The sequence below is a fragment of the Triticum urartu genome, chromosome 5A (genome assembly GCF_056163025.1).
Source record: "Triticum urartu cultivar PI428250 chromosome 5A, HENAU_Tu73, whole genome shotgun sequence".
NCBI classification, from domain to species: Eukaryota; Viridiplantae; Streptophyta; class Magnoliopsida; order Poales; family Poaceae; genus Triticum; species Triticum urartu.
This window is the reverse complement of record NC_141877.1, coordinates 357,826,527-357,851,270: the sequence shown is the minus strand read 5'-3', so window position 1 is coordinate 357,851,270 and position 24,744 is coordinate 357,826,527. Positions and strand designations below refer to the sequence as shown.

At 44.5% G+C, this 24,744-nt stretch overlaps 1 protein-coding gene across 1 annotated transcript; it reads right to left on the bottom strand.

Annotated features, from left to right (window-relative positions):
* Nucleotides 1-18,054: 18,054 nt before the first annotated feature.
* Nucleotides 18,055-23,688, bottom strand: LOC147971383 (uncharacterized). The gene is made up of 2 exons (XM_087523947.1): nt 22,299-23,688; nt 18,055-18,620 (listed from the first exon to the last, which is right to left on the bottom strand). Exons 1-2 carry the CDS (start codon nt 23,686-23,688, stop codon nt 18,055-18,057), a joined length of 1,956 nt encoding a protein of 651 aa, XP_087380073.1.
* Between the last annotated feature and the right edge of the window lie 1,056 nt (nt 23,689-24,744).

Genomic DNA, 24,744 nt, shown 5'->3' with positions numbered 1-24,744 from the left:
TCCCGCCACAACGCTTTGTTTAGAACTACACCAGATGACAGCTCCACCGTTTAATGTAAACACGTATCCGGTTTGCGATTTAGAATCGTCCGGATTAGTGTCAAAGCTTGCATCAATGTAACCATTTACGATGAGCTCTTTGTCACCTCCATATATGAGAAACATATCCTTAGTCCTTTTCAGGTATTTCAGGATGTTCTTGACCGCTGTCCAGTGATCCACTCCTGGATTACTTTGGTACCTCCCTACTAGACTTATAGCAAGACACACATCAGGTCTGGTACACAGCATTGCATACATGATAGATCCTATGGCTAAAGCATAGGGAACATCTTTCATTTTCTCTCTATCTTCTGCATTGGTCGGGCATTGAGTCTTACTCAATTTCACACCTTGTAACACAGGAAGAATCCTTTCTTTGCTTGATCCATTTTGAACTTCTTCAAAATTTTGTCAAGGTATGTGCTTTGTGAAAGTCCAATCAAGCGTCTTGATCTATCTCTATAGATCTTAATGCCCAATATGTAAGCAGCTTCACTGAGGTCTTTCATTGAAAAACTCTTATTCAAGTATCCCTTTATGCTATCCAGAAATTCTATATCATTTCCGATTAGTAATATGTCATCTACATATAATATCAGAAATGCTACAGAGCTCCCACTCACTTTCTTGTAAATACAGGCTTCTCCAGAAGTCTGTACAAAACCAAATGCTTTGATCACACTATCAAAGCGTTTATTCCAACTCCGAGAAGCTTGCACCAGTCCATAAATGGATCGCTGGAGCTTGCACACTTTGTTAGCTCCCTTTGGATCGACAAAACCTTCTGGTTGCATCATATACAACTCTTCTTTCAGAAATCCATTCAGGAATGCAGTTTTGATATCCATCTGCCAAATTTCATAATTATAAAATGCGGCAATTGCTAACATGATTCGGATAGACTTAAGCATCGCTACGGGTGAGAAGGTCTCATCGTAGTCAATCCCTTGAACTTGTCGAAAACCTTTTGCGACAAGTCGAGCTTTGTAGACAGTAACATTACCGTCAGCGTCAGTCTTCTTCTTGAAGATCCATTTATTCTCAATTGCTTGCCGATCTTTGGGCAAGTCAACCAAAGTCCATACTTTGTTCTCATACATGGATCCCATCTCAGATTTCATGGCTTCAAGCCATTTTGCGGAATCTGGGCTCACCATCGCTTCTCCATAGTTCGTAGGTTCATCATGATCTAGTAGCATGATTTCTAGAACAGGATTACCGTACCACTCTGGTGCGAATCTTACTCTGGTTGATCTACGAGGTTCAGTAGTATCTTGTTCTGAAGTTTCATAATCATCATCATTAGCTTCCTCACTAATTAGTGTAGGTGTCACAGAAACTGGTTTCTGTGATGTGCTACTTTCCAATAAGGGAGCAGGTACAGTTACCTCGTCAAGTTCTACTTTCCTCCCACTCACTTCTTTCGAGAGAAACTCCTTCTCTAGAAAATTTCCGAATTTAGCAACAAAAGTCTTGCCTTCGGATCTGTGATAGAAGGTGTATCCAATAGTTTCCTTTGGATATCCTATGAAGACACATTTCTCCTATTTGGGTTCCAATAGTTTCCTTTGGATATCCTATGAAGACACATTTCTCCGATTTGGGTTCGAGCTTATCAGGTTGAAGCTTTTTCACATAAGCATCGCAGCCCCAAACTTTCAGAAACGGCAACTTTGGTTTCTTGCCAAACCACAGTTCATAAGGCGTCGTCTCAACGGATTTTGATGGTGCCCTATTTAACGTGAATGCGGCCGTCTCTAGAGCATAACCCCAAAACGATAGTGGTAAATCAGTAAGAGACATCATAGATCGCACCATATCAAGTAAAGTACGATTACGAAGTTCGGACACACCATTAAGCTGTGGTGTTCCGGGTGGCGTGAGTTGCGAAACTATTCCGCATTGTTTCAAATGTACACCAAACTCGTAACTCAAATATTCTCCTCCACGATCAGATCGTAGGAATTTTATTTTCTTGTTACGATGATTTTCAACTTCACTCTGAAATTCTTTGAACTTTTCAAATGTTTCAGACTTATGTTTCATTAAGTAGATATACCCATATCTGCTTAAGTCATCTGTGAAGGTGAGAAAATAACGATATCCGCCACGAGCCTCAACATTCATCGGACCACATACATCTGTATGTATGATTTCCAACAAATCTGTTGCTCTCTCCATAGTACCGGAGAACGGTGTTTTTGTCATCTTACCCATAAGGCACGGTTCGCAAGTACCAAGCGATTCATAATCAAGTGGTTCCAAAAGTCCATCAGTATGGAGTTTCTTCATGCGCTTTACACCGATATGATCCAAACGGCAGTGCCACAAATAAGTTGCACTATCATTATCAACTCTGCATCTTTTGGCTTCAACATTATGAATATGTGTGTCACTACTATCGAGATTTAATAAGAATAGACCACTCTTTAAGGGTGCATGACCATAAAAGATATTACTCATATAAATAGAACAACCATTATTCTCTGATTTAAATGAATAACCGTCTCGCATCAAACAAGATCCAGATATAATGTTCATGCTCAAAGCTGGCACCAAATAACAATTATTTAGGTCTAATACTAATCCCGAAGGTAGATGTAGAGGTAGCGTGCCGACCACGATCACATCGACTTTGGAACCATTTCCCACGCGCATCGTCACCTCGTCCTTAGCCAATCTTCGCTTAATCCGTAGTCCCTGTTTCGAGTTGCAAATGTTAGCAACATAACTAGTATCAAATACCCAGGTGCTACGGCGAGCATTAGTAAGGTACACATCAATAACATGTATATCACATACCTTTGTTCACCTTGCCATCCTTCTTATCCGCCAAATACTTGGGGCAGTTCCGCTTCCAGTGACCAGTCTGCTTGCAGTAGAAGCACTCAGTTTCAGGCTTAGGTCCAGGTTTGGGTTTCTTCTCTTGAGCAACAACTTGCTTGCTGTTCTTTTTGAAGTTCCCCTTCTTCTTCCCTTTGCCCTTTTTCTTGAAACTAGTGGTCTTGTTGACCATCAACACTTGATGCTCCTTCTTGATTTCTACCTCCGCAGCTTTCAGCATTGCGAACAGCTCGGGAATAGTCTTATTCATCCCTTGCATATTATAGTTCATCACGAAGCTCTTGTAGCTAGGTGGCAGTGATTGGAGAATTCTGTCAATGACACAATCATCTGGAAGATTAACTCCCAATTGAATCAAGTGATTATTATACCCAGACATTTTGAGTATATGCTCACTGACAGAACTGTTCTCCTCCATCTTGCAGCTATAGAACTTATTGGAGACTTCATATCTCTCAATCCGGGCATTTGCTTGAAATATTAACTTCAACTCCTGGAACATCTCATATGCTCCATGACGTTCAAAACGTCGTTGAAGTCCCGATTCTAAGCCGTAAAGCATGGCACACTGAACTATCGAGTAGTCATCAGCTTTGCTCTGCCAGATGTTCATAACATCTGGTGTTGCTCCAGCAGCAGGCATGGCACCCAGCGGTGCTTCCAGGACGTAATTCTTCTGTGCAGCAATGAGGATAATCCTCAAGTTACGGACCCAGTCCGTGTAATTGATACCATCATCTTTCAACTTTGCTTTCTCAAGGAACGCATTAAAATTCAACGGAACAACAACACGGGCCATCTATCTACAACCAAACATAAACAAGCAAGATACTATCAAGTACTAAGTTCATGATAAATTTAGGTTCAATTAATCATATTACTAAAGAACTCCCACTTAGATAGACATCCCTCGAATCCTCTAAGTGATTACGTGATCCAAATCAACTAAACCATGTCCGATCATCACGTGAGATGGAGTAGTTTCATTGGTGAACATCACTATGTTGATCATATCTACTATATGATTCACGCTTGACCTTTCGGTCTCCGTGTTCCGAGGCCATATCTGTATATGCTTGGCTCGTCAAGTATAACCTGAGTATTCCGCGTGTGCAACTGTTTTGCACCCGTTGTATTTGAACGTAGAGCCTATCACACCCGATCATCACGTGGTGTCTCAGCACGAAGAACTTTCGCAACGGTGCATACTCAGGGAGAACACTTCTTTAAAATTAGTGAGAGATCATCTTAAAATGCTACCGTCAATCAAAGCAAGATAAGATGCATAAAAGATAAACATCACATGCAATCAATATAAGTGATATGATATGGCCATCATCATCTTGTGCTTGTGATCTCCATCTTCGAAGCACCGTCATGATCACCATCGTCACTGGCGTGACACCTTGATCACCATCATAGCATCGTTGTTGTATCGCCAATCTTATGCTTCCACGACTATCGCTACCGCTTAGTGATAAAGTAAAGCATTACAGCGCAGTTGCATTGCATACAAAAAGGCGACAACCATATGGCTCCTACCAGTTGCCGATAACTCGGTTACAAAACATGATCATCTCATACAATAAAATTTAGCATCATGTCTTGACCATATCACATCACAACATGCCCTGCAAAAACAAGTTAGACGTTCTCTACTTTGTTGTTGCAAGTTTTACGTGGCTGCTACGGGCTTAAGCAAGAACCAATCTTACCTACGCATCAAAACCACAACGATAGTTTGTCAAGTTGCTGCTGTTTTAACCTTCGCAAGGACCGGGCGTAGCCACACTTGGTTCAACTAAAGTTGGAGAAACTGACACCCGCTAGCCACCTTTGTGCAAAGCACGTCGAGAGAACCGGTCTCGCGTAAGCGTACGCGTAATGTCGGTCCGGGCCGCTTCGTCCAACAATACCGCCGAACCAAAGTATGACATGCTGGTAAGCAGTATGACTTATATCGCCCACAACTCACTCGTGTTCTACTCGTGCATATAACATCAACACATAAAACCTAGGCTCGGATGCCACTGTTGGGGAACGTAGTAATTTCAAAAAAATTCGTACGCACACGTAAGATCATGGTGATGCATAGAAACGATAGGGGAGAGTGTGATCTACATACCCTTGTAGACCGACAGTGGAAGCGTTATGACAATGCGGTTGATGTAGCCGTACGTCTTCACGGCTCGACCGATCAAGCACCGAAACTACGGCACCTCCGAGGTTTAGCACACGTTCAGCTCGATGACGATCCCCGGACTCCGATCCAGCAAAGTGTCGGGGAAGAGTTCCGTCAGCACGACAACATGGTGATGATCTTGATGTTCTACCATCGCAGGGCTTCGCCTAAGCACCACTACAATATTATCGAGGATTATGGTGGAAGGGGGCACCGCACACGGCTAAGAAAACGATCACGTGGATCAACTTGTGTGTCTAGGGGTGCCCCCTGCCCCCGTATATAAAGGAGCAAGGGGAGGAGGCCGGCTGGCCCTATGGCGCGCCAAGGAGGAGGCCTCCTCCTAGTAGGAGTAGGACTCCCCTCTTTCCTACTCCTACTAGGAGGGGGAAAGGAAGGGGGAAGGGAGAAGGAAAGGGGGGCGCCGCCCCCCTCTCCTAGTCCAATTCGGACCAAGGGGGGAGGAGGCGCGCGGCCCACCCTGGCTGCTCCTCTCTCTCTCCACTAAGGCCCATTACTTCTCCCGGGGGGTTCCGGTAACCCTCCGGCACTCCGGTTTTCTCCGAAATCACCCAGAACACTTCCGGTGTCCGAATATAGCCGTCCAATATATCAATCTTTATGTCTCGACCATTTCGAGACTCCTCGTCATGTCCATGATCACATCTGGGACTCCGAACTAACTTTGGGACATCAAAACTCATAAACTCATAATATAACTGTCATCGAAACCTTAAGCGTGCGGACCCTACGAGTTCGAGAACAATGTAGACATGATCGAGACATGTCTCCGGTCAATAACCAATAGTGGAACCTGGATGCTCATATTGGCTCCCACATATTCTTTGAAGATCTTTATCGGTCAGACCGCATAACAACATACGTTGTTCCCTTTGTCATCGGTATGTTACTTGCCCGAGATTCGATCGTCGGTATCTCAATACCTAGTTCAATCTCGTTACCGGCAAGTCTCTTTACTCGTTTCGTAATACATCATCTCGCAACTAACTCATTAGTTGCAATGCTTGCAAGGCTTTATGTAATGTGCATTACCGAGAGGGCCCAGAGATACCTCTCCGACAATCGGAGTGACAAATCCTAATCTCGAAATACGCTAACCCAACATTTACCTTTGGAGACACTTGTAGAGCTCCTTTATAATCACCCAGCTACGTTGTGACGTTTGGTAGCACACAAAGTGTTCCTCAGGCAAACGGGAGTTGCATAATCTCATAGTCATAGGAACATGTATAAGTCATGAAGAAAGCAATAGCAACATACTAAACGATCGGGTGCTAAGCTAATGGAATGGGTCATGTCAATCACATCATTCTCCTAATAATGTGATCCCGTTAATCAAATGACAACACATGTCTATGGTTAGGAAACAAAGCCATCTTTGATTAACAAGCTAGTCAAGTAGAGGCATACTAGTGACGTTTTAGTTTGTCTATGTATTCACACAAGTATTATGTTTCCGGATAATACAATTCTAGCATGAATAATAAACATTTATCATGATATAAGGAAATAAAATCATAACATTATTATTGCCTCTAGGGCATATTTCCTTCAAGAAAATCCCTAAATTCAGATTTGCAAGGATCCCTTATACTACCCCATTGTGGAAGTTTGCATGCAGTGGTAAAATCCTCTAAGTCCATAGTGTAAGATTTATCATAAAGATCAAACAGGACAGTCGGAGAATTACGTGAAGTTGAAAATTCAAACCTCCTCACAAAGGTACTGGTAAGGTTGTGATACTGGCTGCACTTCTCTTCCTCGAAGCTCACAAGATCAGCGTTACGCAAATATGCGTTGAATTCTTCCTTAATTCCCGCTCGATCCATAAAGTTCTTAGAGGGCCATTCACAAGGACGTACTGGAGCGTCTCTTGGTGGCTCATCATCAGCATCACGCATTGCAAGCCTGGGTCCTTGCTTCCTTGAAGAACCACCTTGGAACATTTTACTAAGCGTTTTTCTTCCTTTGAAAAAATCTGAAATTTTTAGTAACTTCAAAATAAAAGTAAACCAAACTCAATAATATGTAGCAACTACTCCTACAAGTGCCTAGACCCTATATCATGCATCAAAACTACATTTGACCATATAAATTTGACATGCAAGCTCAAGAACAGGGTCACCTAAGCAGCAAAAATTTGCAATGAATAAAGCACTAGAACAAAAACTAATTGGACCAATGGAGGAGTCACCAAGGAACAATCTCCCCAAGCAGTTTTGTGAGAGGTGCTTTGAGCAAGGAGATCGAAAATGGCATCAAAGTGAGCTAGAACTCATGCTTGAGCTGGATATTCGTGTTTGTGGGAGGAAGATGAAGTGTGTGGGTGCAGGAACAAGTGGAGGAGGGCCACCGTGGGCCCACGAGGCAGGGGGCGCGCCCAGGGGGGTAGGGCGCGCCCTCCACCCTCGTGGGCAGGTGGTTGCCCCCCCTGCTGTGTTCTCAGTGCCAAATATTCTCAAATATTCTAGAAAAAATCATATTTAAATTTCAAGGCATTTGGAGAACTTTTGTTTTCGAGGTATTTTTATATTGCACGGATAATCAGATAACAGACAGTAAAATATTTATTTTTAATTTATTTAATATAAATAACAGAAAGTAAAAGTGGGGTACAGAAGGTTGTGCCTTCTAGGTAGTTTCATCCATCTCATGATCATCAAAAGGAATCCTCTAAACAAGGTTGATCAAGTCTTGTTAACAAACTCATTCCGAATAACATGGAACCGGAGAAATTTCGAATAACACTATGTTACCTCAACGGGGATATGCACATCCCCAATAATGAGAATATCATATTTCTTCTTGACAGTAGGAAGAGGAAATTCAAAACCTCCAAATATAATCGATGGAATTTTTCCAACAGAGTTGATACTATGAACTTGAGGTTGTTTCCTCGGAAAGTGTACCGTATGCTCATTGCCATTAACATGAAAAGTGACATTGCCTTTAGTGCAATCAATAACAGCCCCTGCAGTATTCAAAAAGGGTCTTCCAAGAATAATTGACAAACTATCGTCCTCTGGAATATCAAGAATAACAAAGTCTGTTAAAATAGTAATGTTTGCAACTACAACAGGCACATCTTCACAAATACCGACAGGTATAGCAGTTGATTTATCAGCCATTTGCAAAGATATTTCAGTAGGTGTCAACTTATTCAAATCAAGTCTACGATATAAAGAGAGAGGCATAAAACTAACACCGGCTCCAAGATCACATAAAGCAGTTTTAACATAATTTCTTTTAATGGAGCATGGTATAGTGGGTACTCCTGGATCTCCAAGTTTCTTTGGTATTCCACCCTTAAAAGTATAATTAGCAAGCATGGTGGAAATTTCAGCTTCCGGTATTTTTCTTTTATTTGTAATAATATCTTTCATGTACATAGCATAAGGATTGGTTTTGAGCATATCAGTTAATCGCATACGCAAAAAGATAGGTCTAATCATTTTAGCAAAGCGCTCAAAATCCTCATCATCCTTTTTCTTGGATGGTCTGGGAGGAAAAGGCATGGGTTTCTGAACCCATGGCTCTTTTTCTTCACCATGTTTCCTAGCAACAAAGTCTTTCTTATCGTAATGTTGATTCTTTGATTGTGGATTATCAAGATCAACAGCAGGTTCAATTTCTATATCATTATCATTACTAGGTTGAGCATCATTATGAACATTATTTTAACATTGTCACTAGTTTCAGGTTTATTACTAGATTGAGTTTCAGCATCAGAAATAGAAATATCATTTGGACTCTCAGGTGTTTCAACAATAGGATCACTAGAAGTATGCAAATTCCTATCATTTTTCTTTTTCTTCTTTTTAGAAGAACTAGGTACATCTATATTATTTCTCTGAGAATCTTGCTCAATTCTCTTAGGGTGGCCTTCAGGATACAATGGTTCCTGAGTCATTCTACCAGTTCTAGTAGCCACTCTAATAGCATTATCATTATCTTTACTATTCAATTCATTGAGCAAATCATTTTGAGCTTTAAGTACTTGTTCTACTTGAGTGGTAACCATAGAAGCATGTTTACTAATAAGTTTAAGTTCACCTTTAACATTAGCCATATAATCACCCAAGTGTTCAAGCATATTTGAATTGTATTTCAATTGTCTACCAAAATAAGCATTAAAATCTTCTTGCTTGGCCATAAATTTATCAAACTCATCTAAGCATGGGCTAGCAAATTTAGTAAATGGGATTTCAGTGTTATCATATCTATAGAGAGAATTTACCTTTACTACCTGTGTCGGGTTATCAAGACCATGAGTTTCTTCAATAGGTAAAGGATTAAAATTATATGTTTCTTCAACAGGCGGTAAATTAAGACCATGTATTTCTTCAATAGGAGGTAAATTCTTAACATCTTTAGCTTTAATACCTTTTTCTTTCATAGATTTCTTTGCCTCTTGCATATATTCAGGACTAAGAAATAGAATACCCCTCTTCTTCGGAGTTGGTTTAGGAATAGGCTCAGGAATAGGCTCCGGAGGTTGCTACCTCTTTTAGCACTGCGTTGGTTTTCCACGAAGAGGAAGGGATGATGCAGCAAAGTAGCGTAAGTATTTCCCTCAGTTTTTCAGAACCAAGGTATCAATCCAGTAGGAGGTTATGCGCGAGTCCCTCGCACCTGCACAAAACAAATAAATCCTCGCAACCAACGCAAATAGGGGTTGTCAATCCCTATAGGGCCACTTACGAGAGTGAGATCTGATAGATATGATAAGATAATATTTTTGGTATTTTTATGATAAATATGCAAAGTAAATAACTAAGTAGTAGGAGATTGATATGATAAAGATAGACCCGGGGGCCATAGGTTTCACTAGTGGCTTCTCTCGAGAGCATAAGTATTCTACGATGGGTGAACAAATTACTGTTCAGAAATTGACAGAATTGAGCATAGTTATGAGAATATCTAGGTAAGATCATGTATATAGGCATCACGTCCGAGACAAGTAGACCGACTCCTGCCTGCATCTAGTACAATTACTCCACTCATCGACCGCTATCCAGCATGCATCTAGAGTATTAATTTAAAAACAGAGTAACACCTTAAGCAAGATGACATGATGTAGAGGGATAGACTCATGCAATATGAAGAAAACCCCATCTTGTTATCCTCGATGGTAACAATACAATACGTGCCTTGCCGCCCTTACTGTCACCGGGAAAGGACACCACAAGATTGAACCCAAAGCTAAGCACTTGTCCCATTGCAAGAAAGATCAATCTAGTAGGCCAAACCAAACTGATAATTCGAAGAGACTTGCAAAGATAACCAATCATACATAAAAGAATTCAGAGAAGGTTCAAATATTATTCATAGATAGACTTGATCATAAACCCACAATTCATCGGTCTCAACAAACACACCGCAAAAAGAAGATTACATCGAATAGATCTCCACAAGAGAGGGGGAGAACATTGTATTGAGATCCAAAAAGAGAGAAGAAGCCATCTAGCTACTAACTATGGACCCGTAGGTCTGAGGTAAACTACTCACACTTCATCGGAGGGGCTATGGTGTTGATGAAGAAGCCCTCCGTGATCGATGCCCCCTCCGGCGGAGCTCCGGAACAGGCCCCAAGATGGGATCTCGTGGATACAGAAAGTTGCAGCGGTGGAATTAGGTTTTTGGCTCCGTATCTGATCGTTTGGGGGTACGTCGGTATATATAGGAGGAAGAAGTGTGTCGGTGGAGCAACAGGGGGCCCACGAGGGTGGAGGGCGCGCCTGGGGGGGTAGGTGCGCCCCCTACCTCATGGCCTCCTGTTACGTGTCTTGACGTAGGGTCCAAGTCTCCTGAGTTTATTCGATGAGAAAATCACATTCCCAAAGGTTTCATTCCATTTGGACTCCGTTTGATATTCCTTTTCTTCGAAACCCTAAAACAGGCAAAAAAACAGCAATTCTGGGCTGGGCCTCCGGTTAATAGGTTAGTCCCAAAAATAATATAAAAGTGGATAATAAAGCCCAATAATGTCCAAAACAGTAGATAATATAGCATGGAGCAATCAAAAATTATAGATAGGTTGGAGACGTATCAAGCATCCCCAAGCTTAATTCTTGCTCGTCCTCGAGTAGGTAAATGATAAAAACAGAATTTTTGATGCGGAGTGCTACTTGGCATAATTTTAGTGTAATTCTTCTTAATTGTGGTATGAATATTCAGATCCGAAAGAGTCAAGACAAAAGTTCATATTGACATAGAAAATAATAATACTTCAAGCATACTAACAAAGCAATTATGTCTTCTCAAAATAACATGGCTAAAGAAAGTTATCCCTACAAAATCATATAGTCTGGCTATGCTCTATCTTCACCACACAAAATATTTAAATCATTCACAACCCCGATGACAAGCCAAGCAATTGTTTCATACTTTTGACATTCTCAAAACTTTCTCAATCTTCACGCAATACATGAGCGTGAGCCATGGATATAGCACTATAGGTGGAATAGAGTGGTGGTTGTGGAGAAGACAAAAAGGAGAAGATAGTCTCACATCAACTAGGCGTATCAACGGGCTATGGAGATGCCCATCAATAGATATCAATGTGAGTGAGTAGGGATTGCCATGCAACGGATGCACTAGAGCTATAAGTATATGAAAGCTCAAAAAGAAACTAAGTGGGTGTGCATCCAACTTGCTTGCTCATGAAGACCTAGGGCAATTTTAGGAAGCCCATCATTGGAATATGCAAGCCAAGTTCTATAATGAAAAATTCCCACTAGTATATGAAAGTGATAACATGAGAGACTCTCTACTATGAAGATCATGGTGCTACTTTGAAGCACAAGTGTGGTAAAAGGATATTAACATTGTCCCTTCTCTCTTTTTCTGTCATATTTTTTTATTTGGGCCTTTTCTCTTTTTTATGGCCTCTTTTCTTTCTCTTTTTTTATTTGGGCTTCTTTGGCCTCTTTTATTTATTTTTTGTCTAGAGTCTCATCCCGACTTGTGGGGGAATCATAGTCTCCATCATCCTTTCCTCACTGGGACAATGCTCTAATAATGATGACCATCACACTTTTATTTTTCTTACAACTCGATGCTTAGAACAAGATATGACTCTATATGAATGCCTCCGGCGGTGTACCGGGATATGCAATGATGCATGAGTGACAAGTATGAAAGAATTATGAACGGTGGCTTTGCCACAAATACTATGTCAACTACATGATCATGCTAAGCAATATGACAATGATGGAGTGTGTCATAAACGGAACAATGGAAAGTTGCATGGCAATATATCTCGGAATGGCTATGGAAATGCTATAATAGGTAGGTATGGTGGCTGTTTTGAGGAAGGTATATGGTGGGTGTATGATACCGGCGAAAAGGTGCGCGGTATTAGAGAGGCTAGCAAAGGTGGAAGGGTGAGAGTGCATATAATCCATGGACTCAACATTAGTCATAAAGAACTCATATAATTATTTCAAAAATTTACAAGTTATCAAAGCAAAGTATTACGCGCATGCTCCTAGGGGGATAGATTGGTAGGAAAATGCCATCGCTCGTCCCCAACCGCCACTCATAAGGAAGACAATAAATAAATAAATCATGCTCCGACTTCATTACATAACGGTTCACCATATGTGCATGCTACGGGAATCACAAGCTTCAACACAAGTATTTCTCAAATTCACAACTACTCAACTAGCATGACTTTAATATCACCATCTCCATATCTCAAAACAATTATCAACTATCAAACTTCTCATAGTATTCAACACACTCATAAGAGAGTTTTATTATTAATATTGCATACCAAGCATATTAGGATTTTAAGAAAATTACCATGCTATTAAGACTCTCAAAATAATCTAAGTGAAGCATGAGAGATCACTAGTTTCTATAAAACAAATCCACCATCGTGCTCTAAAAGATATAAGTGAAGCACTAGAGCAAAATTATATAACTCAAAAGATATAAGAGAAGCACATAGAGTATTCTAACAAATTCCAAATCATATATGGCTCTCTCAAAAGGTGTGTACAGCAAGGATGATTGTGGTAAACTAACGAGCAAAGACTCAAATCATACAAGACGCTCCAAGCAAAACACATATCATGTGGTAAATAAAAATATAGCTCCAAGTAAAGTTACCGATAGAAGTAGACGAAAGAGGGGATGCCTTCCGGGGCATCCCCAAGCTTTGGCTTTTAGGTCTCCTTAGATTATCTTGGGGGTTCCATGGGCATCCCCAATCTTAGGATCTTTCCACTCCTTGTTCCATAATCCATCAAATCTTTACCCAAAACTTGAAAACTTCACAACACAAAACTTAAAGTAGAAAATCTCGTGAGCTCCGTTAGCGAAAGAAAACAAAAGACCACTTCAAGGTACTGTAATGAACTCATTCTTTATTTATATGGGTGTTATATCTACTATATTCCAACTTCTATATGGTTTGTAAACTATTTTACTAGCCATAGATTCATCAAAATAAGCAAACAACACACGGAAAACAGAATCTGTCAAAAACGGAACAGTCTGTAGTAATGTGTAGCTAGCGCAATATCTGGAACCCCAAAATTCTAAAATAAATTTCTGGACGAGAGGAATTTATCTATTAATCATATGCAAAAAGAATTAACTAAATATCACTTTCCAAATAAAAATGACAGCAGTTCTCGTGAGCGCTAAAGTTTCTGTTTTTTACAGCAAGTTCAACAAGACTTTCACCAAGTCTTCCCAACGGTTCTACTTGGCACAAACACTAATTAAACACAAAAAACACAACCAAAACAGAGTCTAGATAATTTATTTATTGCTAAAAAGGAGCAAAAAGCAATAAATAAAAATAAAATTGGGTTGCCTCCCAACAAGTGCTATCGTTTAACGCCCCTAGCTAGGCATAACAACCAAGAATAGATCTAGGTATTGCCATATTTGGTAGGAAATTCTTCAATGAGGCATCTACCATCTTTTGGAATTTCTTTCTTTTTATTAATTATCAAACTTTTAGGCACAAGATCGAAAAATTCAATTGTAACAAATGGTTCCTTAATGATAGCAAAAAGATTGGGATGAACACTTATAGATTTGAGATCCGCATTTTCCTTACTAGATGATTCACCCTTATTTTTAGGAACGTACATAAGTTTGGCAACTTTAGTGGAAGGACTCAGAGTATTCTTTACGGAAGAAAAAGCGGTTCCCAAGTTGGTAATAATGTTCTCAAGTTTATCGATCCTAGCGGAATCGTGATTTATTTTCTCATTAACTATGGGTTCCTTTTCTTGAATATCTTTCAAAGTAACTCCTACTTTAGATCCATATTGAGAGATTCGGCTGTGGATCTTTTTATCCAAATTTTCAATCAATTCTACGGTAGCAACCTTATTTTCAATAATTTGAAGCCTTTGCATTACATGCTCCAAAGTTAATATAGTTCCATTAACCAAGAGAGGGGGTGAGCCAAATAAATCTAACATAGCATTATAAGAATCAAAAGTATGGCTACCCAAAAAGTTCCCTTCGGTAATAGTATCAAGAACATAACGGTGCCAAGGAGTAATGCCTACATAAAAATTGCGAAGGAGAATGGTAGTATATTGCTTCCTAGTAGATTTATTTTGAGCATTGCAAATTATATACCAAGCATCTTTTAGATTTTCACCCTCCCTTTGCTTAAAATTTAGAATTTCATTCTCGAGAGACAACGGAGAAGATAAGGGACTAGCCATAACGACAAGAAAACACAAGCAAACAGAAAGCAAGCGAACAAAAAGGAGGCAAATAGAGAGGGAGGATAGAGAGAGAGATGGCAAATAAAACGGCAAGGGTGAAGTGGGGGAGAGGAAAACGAGAGGCAAATGGAAAATAATGTAATGCGGGAGATAAGGGCATGTGATGGGTACTTGGTATGTTGACTTTTGCGTAGACCTCCCTGGCAACGGCGCCAGAAATCCTTCTTGCTACCTCTTTCAGCATTGCGTTGGTTTTCCCCGAAGAGGAAGGGATGATGCAGCAAAGTAGCGTAAGTATTTCCCTCAGTTTTTGAGAACCAAGGTATCAATCTAGTAGGAGGCTACATGCGAGTCCCTCGCACCTGCACAAAACAAATAAATCCTTGCAACCAACGCAAATAGGGGTTGTCAATCCCTATAGGGCCACTTACGAGAGTGAGGTTTGATAGATATGATAAGATAATACTTTTGGTATTTTTATGATAAAGATGCAAAGTAAAATAAAGGCAAAGTAAATGGCAAAGTAAATAACTAAGTAGTAGGAGATTAATATGATAAAGATAGACCCGGGGGCCATAGGTTTCACTAGTGGCCTCTCTCGAGAGCATAAGTATTCTATGGTGGGTGAACAAATTACTGTTGAGCAATTGACAGAATTGAGCATAGTTATGAGAATATCTAGGTATGATCATGTATATAGGCATCACGTCTGAGACAAGTAGACCGACTCCTACCTGCATCTACTACTATTACTCCACTCATCGACCGCTATCCAGCATGCATCTAGAGTATTAAGTTAAAAACAGAGTAACGCCTTAAGCAAGATGGCATGATGTATGTGACGCCCCCGATTTAATCGTACACTAATCATGCACGCAAATGTGTACGGTCAAAATCAAGGACTCACGGGAAGATATCACAACACAACCCTACAAATAAAATAAGTCATACAAGCATCATATTACAAGCCAGGGGCCTCGAGGGCTCGAATACAAGAGTTCGATCATAGACGAGTCAGCGGAAGCAACAATATCTGAGTACAGACATAAGTTAAACAAGTTTGCCTTAAGAAGGCTAGCACAAACTGGGATACAGATCGAAAGAGGCGCAGGCCTCCTGCCTGGGATCCTCCTAACTACTCCTGGTCGTCGTCAGCGGGCATCACGTAGTAGTAGGCACCTCCGGTGTAGTAGGAGTCATCGTCGACGGTGGCGTCTGGCTCCTGGGCTCCAACATCTGGTTGCGCCAACCAGGTAGAAGGGATAGGGGGAAAAGAGGGAGAAAGCAACCGTGAGTACTCATCCAAAGTACTCGCAAGCAAGGAGCTACACTACATATGTATGCATTGGTATCAAATGGAATAAGGCTATCATATGTGGACTGAACTGCAGAAAGCCGGAATAAGAGGGGGATAGCTAGTCCTTTCGAAGACTACGCTTTTGGCAGCCTCCGTCTTGCAACATGTAGAAGAGAGTAGACTGAAGTCCTCCAAGTATCATCGCATAGCAATAATCCTACCCGGCGATCCCCTCCTCGTATCCCTGAGAGAGAGCGACCACCGGTTGTATCTGGCACTTGGAAGGGTGTGTTTTATTAAGTATCCGGTTCTAGTTGTCATAAGGTCAAGGTACAACTCCAAGTCGTCCTGTTACCGAAGATCACGGCTATTCGAATAGATTAACTTCCCTGCAGGGGTGCACCACATACCCCAACACGCTTGATCCCATTTGGCCGGACACACCTTCCTGGGTCATGCCCGGCCTCGGAAGATCAACACGTCGCAGCCCCACCTAGGCACAACAGAGAGGTCAGCACGCCGGTCTAAACCTAAGCGCCCAGGGGTCTGGGCCCATCGCCCTTAGCACACCTGCACGTTGCGAACGCGGCCGGAAGCAGAACTAGCCCCCTTAATACAAGAGCAGGCTTACGTTCCAATCCGGCGCGCGCCACTCAGTCGCTGACGTCACGAAGGCTTCGGCTGATACCACGACGCCGGGATACCCATAACTACTCCCGCGTAGATGGTTAGTGCGTATAGACCAAATGGCCAGACTCAGATCAAATACCCAGAACTCGTTAAGCGTGTTAAGTATCCGTGAACGCCGACCAGGGCCAGGCCCACCTCTCTCCTAGGTGGTCGGAACCTGCCCTGTCGCTCCGCCTCAAAGATCCACTCGCGGGTGCTCCTACGAGCCGACCCGTCTTTAATCACCACATGTATCATGTATAAAGTATATAGTATATACCCGTGATCACCTCCCGAGTGATCACGGCCCGATAGTATAGCATGGCAGACGGACAAGAAAGTAGGGCCACTGATGATAAACTAGCATCCTATACTAAGCATTAGGACTGCGGGTAAAGGCAACAACAGTAGTAGCAAGGACAGGCTATGCATCAATATAGGATTAACGGGAAGCAGTAACATGCTACACTACTCTAATGCAAGCAGTATAGAGAAGAGTAGGCAATATCTGGTGATCAAAGGGGGGGCTTGCCTGGTTGCTCTGGCAAGAGAGAGGGGTCGTCAACTCCGTAGTCGTACTGGGTAGCAGCGGCGTCGGTCTCGGTGTCTAGCGGAAGAAGGGGGAAGAAACAATAAATATAATGCAAACAGATGCATAACGATGCATGACAAGGCAAGTAACGGTGCTAGGGGTGCCCTAACGCGGTATTAGGTGATACCGGTGAAGGGGGAAACATCCGGGAAAGTATCCCCGGTGTTTCGCGTTTTCGGACAGATGAAACAGAGGGGGAAAGTTGCGTGTTTGATAGGTTAGGGATGCGTGGCGGACGAACGGGCTGCGTATCCGAATTCGTCTCGTCGTTCTGAGCAACTTTCATGTTGAAAATATTTTAATCCGAGTTACGGATTAAAAGATATCATTTTCTAAAGATTTTAATAATTTCTGGAATTTTATTAATTATTTAAATCTAACATTATCCGAAACAGTGTTTGCTGACGTCATCATGACGTCAGCATGACGTCAGCAGTCAACAGGGGCGTTGACTGGTCAAACTGACGTGTGGGACCAGCGGGGCCCACCTGTCATACCCTGTTTAGGCTAATCAGGTTTTAGCTAAACTAATCACAGTTTAATTAGACTAATTAGTTAATTTGATTAATCTAATTATGATTAATTAACTTAATTAATTCCTCAATTAATTAATTAATTAATTAATTTTATTATTATTAATTTTAATTCCTTTTTTTTAATGAAACGTTCTGGGGGTGGGGCCCCCTTGTCATAGGCCCCAGGGGGCCTAGCGGGTTCGGGCGCTAGCGGGCGCGGTTGCTGGGGCGAAGCCCCCGTGAGCGTGCGGGCACCCGTATGGGAACCCGGGGCGCAGGCGGAGGCCACCGGGTCGCCCGTATGGGAAGGGCCGGCCAGCTCCGGCGAGCGGCGGGGCCGCGCCGACCACGCGACAGGGGAAGAGGCCACGGGCGCGGCCATGGCCAGCCGGTGCGAGGGGGGGGGCAAGCGGGCTCGGCCTGGGCGTCACGGGGAGGCCGGAGATGGCGATGCGGGGCGAGGGGGCGAGGCCATGCGAGCGGTGGCCGGCGCGGGCGGGTGCAAGAGAGCGCGGGGCCGCGGCGGGCACTAGCCGGTCGGGAACGTGGCGCGGGCGCGGCCAGAGGTCGTCGGGCGTGCAGTCGGGCGCGCGCACGCGGGTGGAGCTCGACCGCGTCGACGGGGACAAGGGGAAGGAAGAGGCCGGGGGCCTCACCGGGAGCCTGTAGGGAAGTGGCAGCGGGGGTTTGAGGAGGAAGACGGCGACGGGGCGGTCCGGCGACGAGGGCGGCAGGCGACGAGGTCGGGGGCGCGGCGCTGGAACGGCGGCCTCGGCACGGGGCGAGGAGGAGGCCGAGGCACGCGGGGCGATGGCAGCGGCACGGCGGCGTCCAGAGGAGAACGGGGAGCGCGGTGGCGGTGACGATGGTGAACGGCGGCGGGGCGATGGGGATCGACGGCGGCGTCGGGCCGATGGGATCGGGGGGGTTCGCCCCGATCCAGATCGGGCAGAGGAGGGAGAGAGAGGAGTGCGAGGGGGGAATGGGGATCGTGCTAGGGTTCGGTGCCCCCACGGGGTTATAGGCCAGGGGAGGGAGTGGGCCGGCCTGGCAGGCCACTGGCTGGGCCGAGGGGGGGGGCGGCCCGTTCGGTCGGCTGAGGCCAGCTGGGCCACTTGGCCCAGCGGGGGGGGGGGGGGGGGGCTTTCTCTCTCTTTTTTTGTTAGTTTAGTTTTTTTTTTCTTTTATTTATTTTCTTTTCTGTTTTAACTCATTTTAAGTATTTAGGTCTTTTATAAAGGCATGGATCCCACACCATAAATTCCTAGGCATTTATTTTCACACCCCGAACATTTTGTATTAAATTTTGAAAAGTTTTTATTCTTTGGCTCATTTTGAATTTGAATTTGAATCAGTTTCAAACTTACACGAGATTAGGAACAGTAACCGAGGTGACGTGGCACTATTAGCAGAGGTTCACTGTAGCTTGATTATCCGGACGTTACAAATCTCCTCCACTACAAGAAATCTCGTCCCGAGATTTAGGAGGTAGAAGGAAACAACGCGGGGTATTCATCACGCAGGCGATCCTCGCGTTCCCAAGTGGCTTCGTCTTCAGAGTGATTCGACCATTGGACTTTGAGGAATTTGATCGCCTTCTGACGTGTGCGGCGTTCAGCTTGGTCAAGAATGCGGACCGGATGCTCTTTATAAGAGAGGTCCTGTTGCAATTCGAGCACTTCATGATCCACCGCTCGGATTGGATCCTTGAAGCAACGGCGGAGTTGTGACACATGGAACACATCGTGAACCTGAGAAAGGTTCGGCGGAAGCTCCAGTTGATATGCCACCTTTCCACGCCTTTCGAGAATAGTGAAGGGACCGATGTAGCGAGGAGCTAGCTTGCCCTTGATCCCGAAGCGGTGAGCACCCTTCATTGGGGTAACTCGAAGATAAGCCTTTTCGCCAGGTTGATAGACCATGTCTTGGTGATGACGGTCATACTGACTTTTCTGACGTGACTGAGCAGTCTTGAGATTCTCGCGAATAATGCGAACTTGTTCTTCGGCCTGTTGGATAATATCCGGACCGAAGAGTGGGCGTTCCCCAGTTTCTGACCAGTTCAGAGGGGTTCGACACTTTCGTCCATATAGCACTTCGAAGGGGGACATCTTCAGACTAGCTTGATAGCTATTATTATAAGAGAACTCGGCATATGGAAGAGATTCCTCCCATTTCTTGCCGAATGAAATTACACAAGCTCGAAGCATGTCTTCGAGAACTTGGTTGACACGTTCAACTTGCCCTTGCGACTGAGGATGGAACGCAGTACTGAACGACAGATGAGTCCCCATAGCTTCTTGGAAACTCGCCCAAAACCTTGAAGTGAATAAGCTGCCACGGTCTGAACTGATAACCAGTGGGATACCGTGAAGTGAAACAATTCTGGCCATGTAGAGAGTAGCAAGCTGACTAGCCGTGATTGTCTCTTTGACCGCCAGAAAATGGGCAACTTTGGAAAGCCGGTCAATGACGACAAGAATAGCATCATTACCTTTCTGCGATTTGGGAAAACCAGTGACGAAGTCCATCTCAACATGGTCCCATTTCCATTCAGGAATAGAGATAGGTTGCAGAGTTCCAGCAGGCCTTTGATGCTCTGCTTTGATTCGGCGACAAATTTCACACTCAGCAACATAACGAGCAATATCCTGCTTCATATTAGACCACCAGAATCTTTGACGAATATCCTGGTACATCTTTGTACTACCAGGATGGATGGACAGAGGCGTATCATGAGCTTCTTGCATAACCCTTTTAGTCTTATCCAGGTTTTTCTTCGAACATGGTACCACTAAGCGGCCTTTGAAATACAAGGCGCCATCGTCGGCGATCGTGAAGAATGAGGGCTTTCCCCTTTTGAGGTCGCGCTTAATCTTGAGGACTTCATCGTCACATTTTTGTATCCATTTGATGGTGTCCACAAGATCTGGTTTCGCAACCAGGGTATTGAGAGAACCCTTGGAAACAACATGGAGGTTCCGTTTGGGGAAATCTTCGGGAGGGGGAGCGAGTGATCCCAGAGGAACAATATGGAGGTTCAGCCTTCTAAATTCTTCGGTAAGCGAGGGCTGAACTTTATGAACCTGGAGGTGGTTGCAGTAAGACTTGCGGCTCAAGGCATCAGCCATCACATTAGCCTTGCCGGGGGTATATGATATATCCACGTCAAAGTCTGCAACAGTCTCCATCCATCTTTGCTGGCGTAGGTTCAAATCTGGCTGAGTAAACAGATACTTCAGACTTTGATGGTCGGTGAAGATCTCGCAACGATTACCGAGAAGGTAATGTCGCCACTGCTTCAGTGCATGAATGACAGCAGCAAGCTCGAGGTCGTGAACCGGGTAGTTTTCTTCGTGAGGGCGCAATTGACGAGAGGCATAAGCAATCACTCTGCGCTCCTGCATTAGGACACAGCCTAATCCTTGGCGGGAAGCGTCGCAGTAAATGACGAAGTCCTTCTTAGTATCAGGTGGTGCAAGCACGGGGGCAGAAGTCAACTTGTCTTTGAGCGCCTGGAAACTTTCCTGACACTTGTCTGTCCAGTCGAACTTGACACCCTTATGCAACAGATTAGTCAGGGGCCTGGCAATCTTGGAGAAGTTCTCGACGAATCGACGGCAATAGCTGGCGAGACCGAGGAAACTTCGGACTTGCTTGACGTTCTTCAGAGGAGTCCAATCGAGAATAGCCTGAACTCGTTCAGGGTTGACGGCAATACCATCCTTGGAGATGACATGCCCAAGATAGGTTACTTCGGGGAGCCAGAATTCACACTTGGAATACTTGGCATATAGTTGATGTTCTCGAAGCTTCTCCAGCACAAGACGCAGATGTCCAGCATGTTCTTCCTCGTTCTTGGAAAATACAAGGATATCGTCCAGATAAACCACGACAAACTTGTCGAGGTAATCCATGAATATATAATTCATCAGACGAGAGAAGGTGGATGGAGCATTCGTTAAGCCGAATGACATGACGGTGTACTCGTATGACCCATACCGAGTCACGAAGGCGGTTTTTGGGATGTCCTCCTCACGAACACGGATCTGGTGGTAACCCAACCTCAAGTCGAGTTTGGAGAACACTGATGAGCCAGCCAGTTGATCATAAAGATCATTGATCCGAGGGAGAGGGTATTTATTTTGAATGGTAGCTTGGTTTATAGGACGGTAGTCTTGGACCAATCGGTTTGTCCCGTCCTTCTTCTTAACAAAGAGAGAAGGTGCTCCCCAAGGAGAGCAACTTGGGCGAATGAAACCTTTGACAAGAGATTTGTCGATTTCCTCCTTAAGCTCAATGAGTTCATGCGGCGGCATCTTGTAGGGTCGTTTAGCTATAGGGGTAGTGCCGGGTTTCAAGTCGATGATGAATTCGACAGCTCTAGCAGGAGGAATCCCTGGAAGTTCTTCTGGGAAGACGTCTTGGAATTCACGAACGACGGGAATGTTTTCAATGCCCTCGAGTGGTGCAGCGTTCAACGCGTTCAAGGCATAAAGTCGTGCCTCGGCGTTCTGAACTAGATGAGCTTGGTAAGCTATTATTTCGCCAGAAGGGTGTAGCAGATGGACGACCTTAGTGGCGCAAACTATAGAAGCAGTATGCGCTTTCAACCAATCCATTCCCAGAATGAGGTCAATGCTACAGGATTTTAGTACGATGGGGGAGGCAAGGAATTCCAGTCCTTCAATTTCAACGGGAACGTTGTGACTAACCATAGAGGTTTGACACTGGCCTGCAGGGGTGTGTACCACAATCGCAGTGTTCATCTCTTCGTATTTAATGCCATGCATGAATGCAAACTCAGCTGATATGAAAGAATGTGATGCTCCCGTATCAAATAAAACAGATGCTGGTACTGAATTTACGAGGAGTGTACCCATCACGGTAGCAGGCTGGTCTAGAACTTCATTGAGATCAACATGGTTGGCATGAACACGACCATAAGACTTGGCACTGTTGTTACGAGGCTGGTTGCTTCCACGGCCAGTTGCTGGGAGGGCCAGTTGATTCTGGTTCTGATTGCAATCCCTAGCTCGGTGACCTGGTTGTCCACACTTGTAGCAGAGACCATTATTGGGAGTGGGAACAGGAGCTTGTGGCGGTGGAGCTGGAAGTCTTGTGTGCCTAGTTGGAGGAGCAGGGAGACGAGGTGCAGCATACGTCTGCCTTGGGGCAGGTGCATTTGGCTGGTACATACTGTTGGGAATCCATATCTTACGCTTCTGTGAAGGTGGGCCCGAAGATGAGCCCGTGTCACAGTTGCGCCTGTGAGAGCCCTGGTATTCTTGCAGACCAGTTTCGACATTGATGGCCTTGTTCACCAGGGTGGCGAAATCAGCAAAGTCATGCACTAAAAGTGCGAGCTTGATGTCAGCTTGAAGGCCATCACGGAACTTCTCCTGTCTGCGTGCATCGGTTGCAATGTCCTCTTCAGCATAGCGGGACAAGTCCAGAAACTCCCGCTGGTAAGCTTCCACAGTTTTATTGCCTTGGGTGAGGTTGCGGAACTCACGCTTCTTCCGGTCCATAACTCCCTGAGGAATGAAGCGAGCACGGAAGGCAGTTTGGAAGTCTGGCCAGGTGATGATTGTTCCAGCTGGCAGAGTACGCCTGTGGCTATCCCACCACTGAGCTGCGGGTCCTTTCAGGAAGAAGGAAGCAAAGGTGACATAGCTGGCAGGGGCTACATCAGCAGACTCCATCTCATAGGTGATGTCACGGAGCCAGTCATCAGCATCCAGAGGCTGAGTTGAGCTGCGGTACACAGTTGGGTTCAGGCGCATGAAATCCTGCAGGGTCACTTGGGTTGGCTGCTGGTTCATATTGGGGCGGGGAAACTGAGCCATAATATTCTCCATGAACTGACGATTCAGCTCAAACTGTTGCATCATCCCAGCCATGTACTCAGGTGGTGGTGGGGCGCTGCCACCACGACCACGACCACCTGGTCTAACCATCCTGCTAATATTTAACAGGGGTAGTTCAGTATTGAGAAATGTGCAAAGACGAGAATCATTCATGATGAAACATGCACAACGAAAGTAGCACGATAGATACCACATAGTAGTCGGCATATCTTACAAAAGAGATCATGCATAGAGTTCGTTACACAGTGTTCAGTACATAGACTAAGACATCATAGGCGGCACACAGGCTCGCGGCGAATGCAGCTAACACTAATAAGCAAGTCTACGTCAGTCCCATGCGGTACTGCGGAGGTAGGTGTAGCCCGACAGCTGGCAGTGACGCGAAGGGAAGACCTCCACGCGAGTAGCCTGGGGCCCACGGATACTCTGGTGCGGAACCCGATGCGCAGGTGGCAGGAGAGGACCCAATGCAGGAGAGTAGCCTCCCACATCTGGCCAGCCGACGCCCTGGGGCATCACGGTCCTGGCTGGGTAGATAGCAGAACGCGACAGCTCCCCAGATCCGACGAAGGGGTGCAACATCGTCAGAGCACGGTAGAGGTGCTGACGAGTGATGTACAACTCGTGGCGAAGAGCTCGGTTAGCTCGATCCAGCCCATCAGCATGCAGAACCAGGTTCTGATGGTAGAAGGGCTCTCGGATGATAGTGGAGTAGGCAGCAGTGTAGTAACCCTCCGTACCAACATCGGATGCGATAGCAATGTGCCTGAAGGGGGAGGTGTCCAACTCCTGATACTCTCCACGGAGACGTGTCAGAGCAGCATAAGCAGCATCGTGGACCGCCATATCGATAGTCACTCCAACACCATGAGCAGTGTGCAGCACGGTAGTGGAGTCATACTCTCGAGAGTAGAGGTGGACGATGGCACGGTACTGCTCCTGGTTGAAGTCCTGGTACTCCTCATAGACGGTGTACTCAGGGTGCCAGCAATAACCCAGATAGGTCATCAT

Bases quoted from the DNA above. Each gene is read 5' to 3' on its own strand.
- LOC147971383 (XM_087523947.1), bottom strand. From the start codon at position 23,688: ATGAACCAGCAGCCAACCCAAGTGACCCTGCAGGATTTCATGCGCCTG. The intron at 18,621-22,298 runs GTGAATTCCAAG...CCGCCGTTCCAG, and splicing joins TGAAAACATTCCCGTCGTTC to CGCCGCGCCCCCGACCTCGT.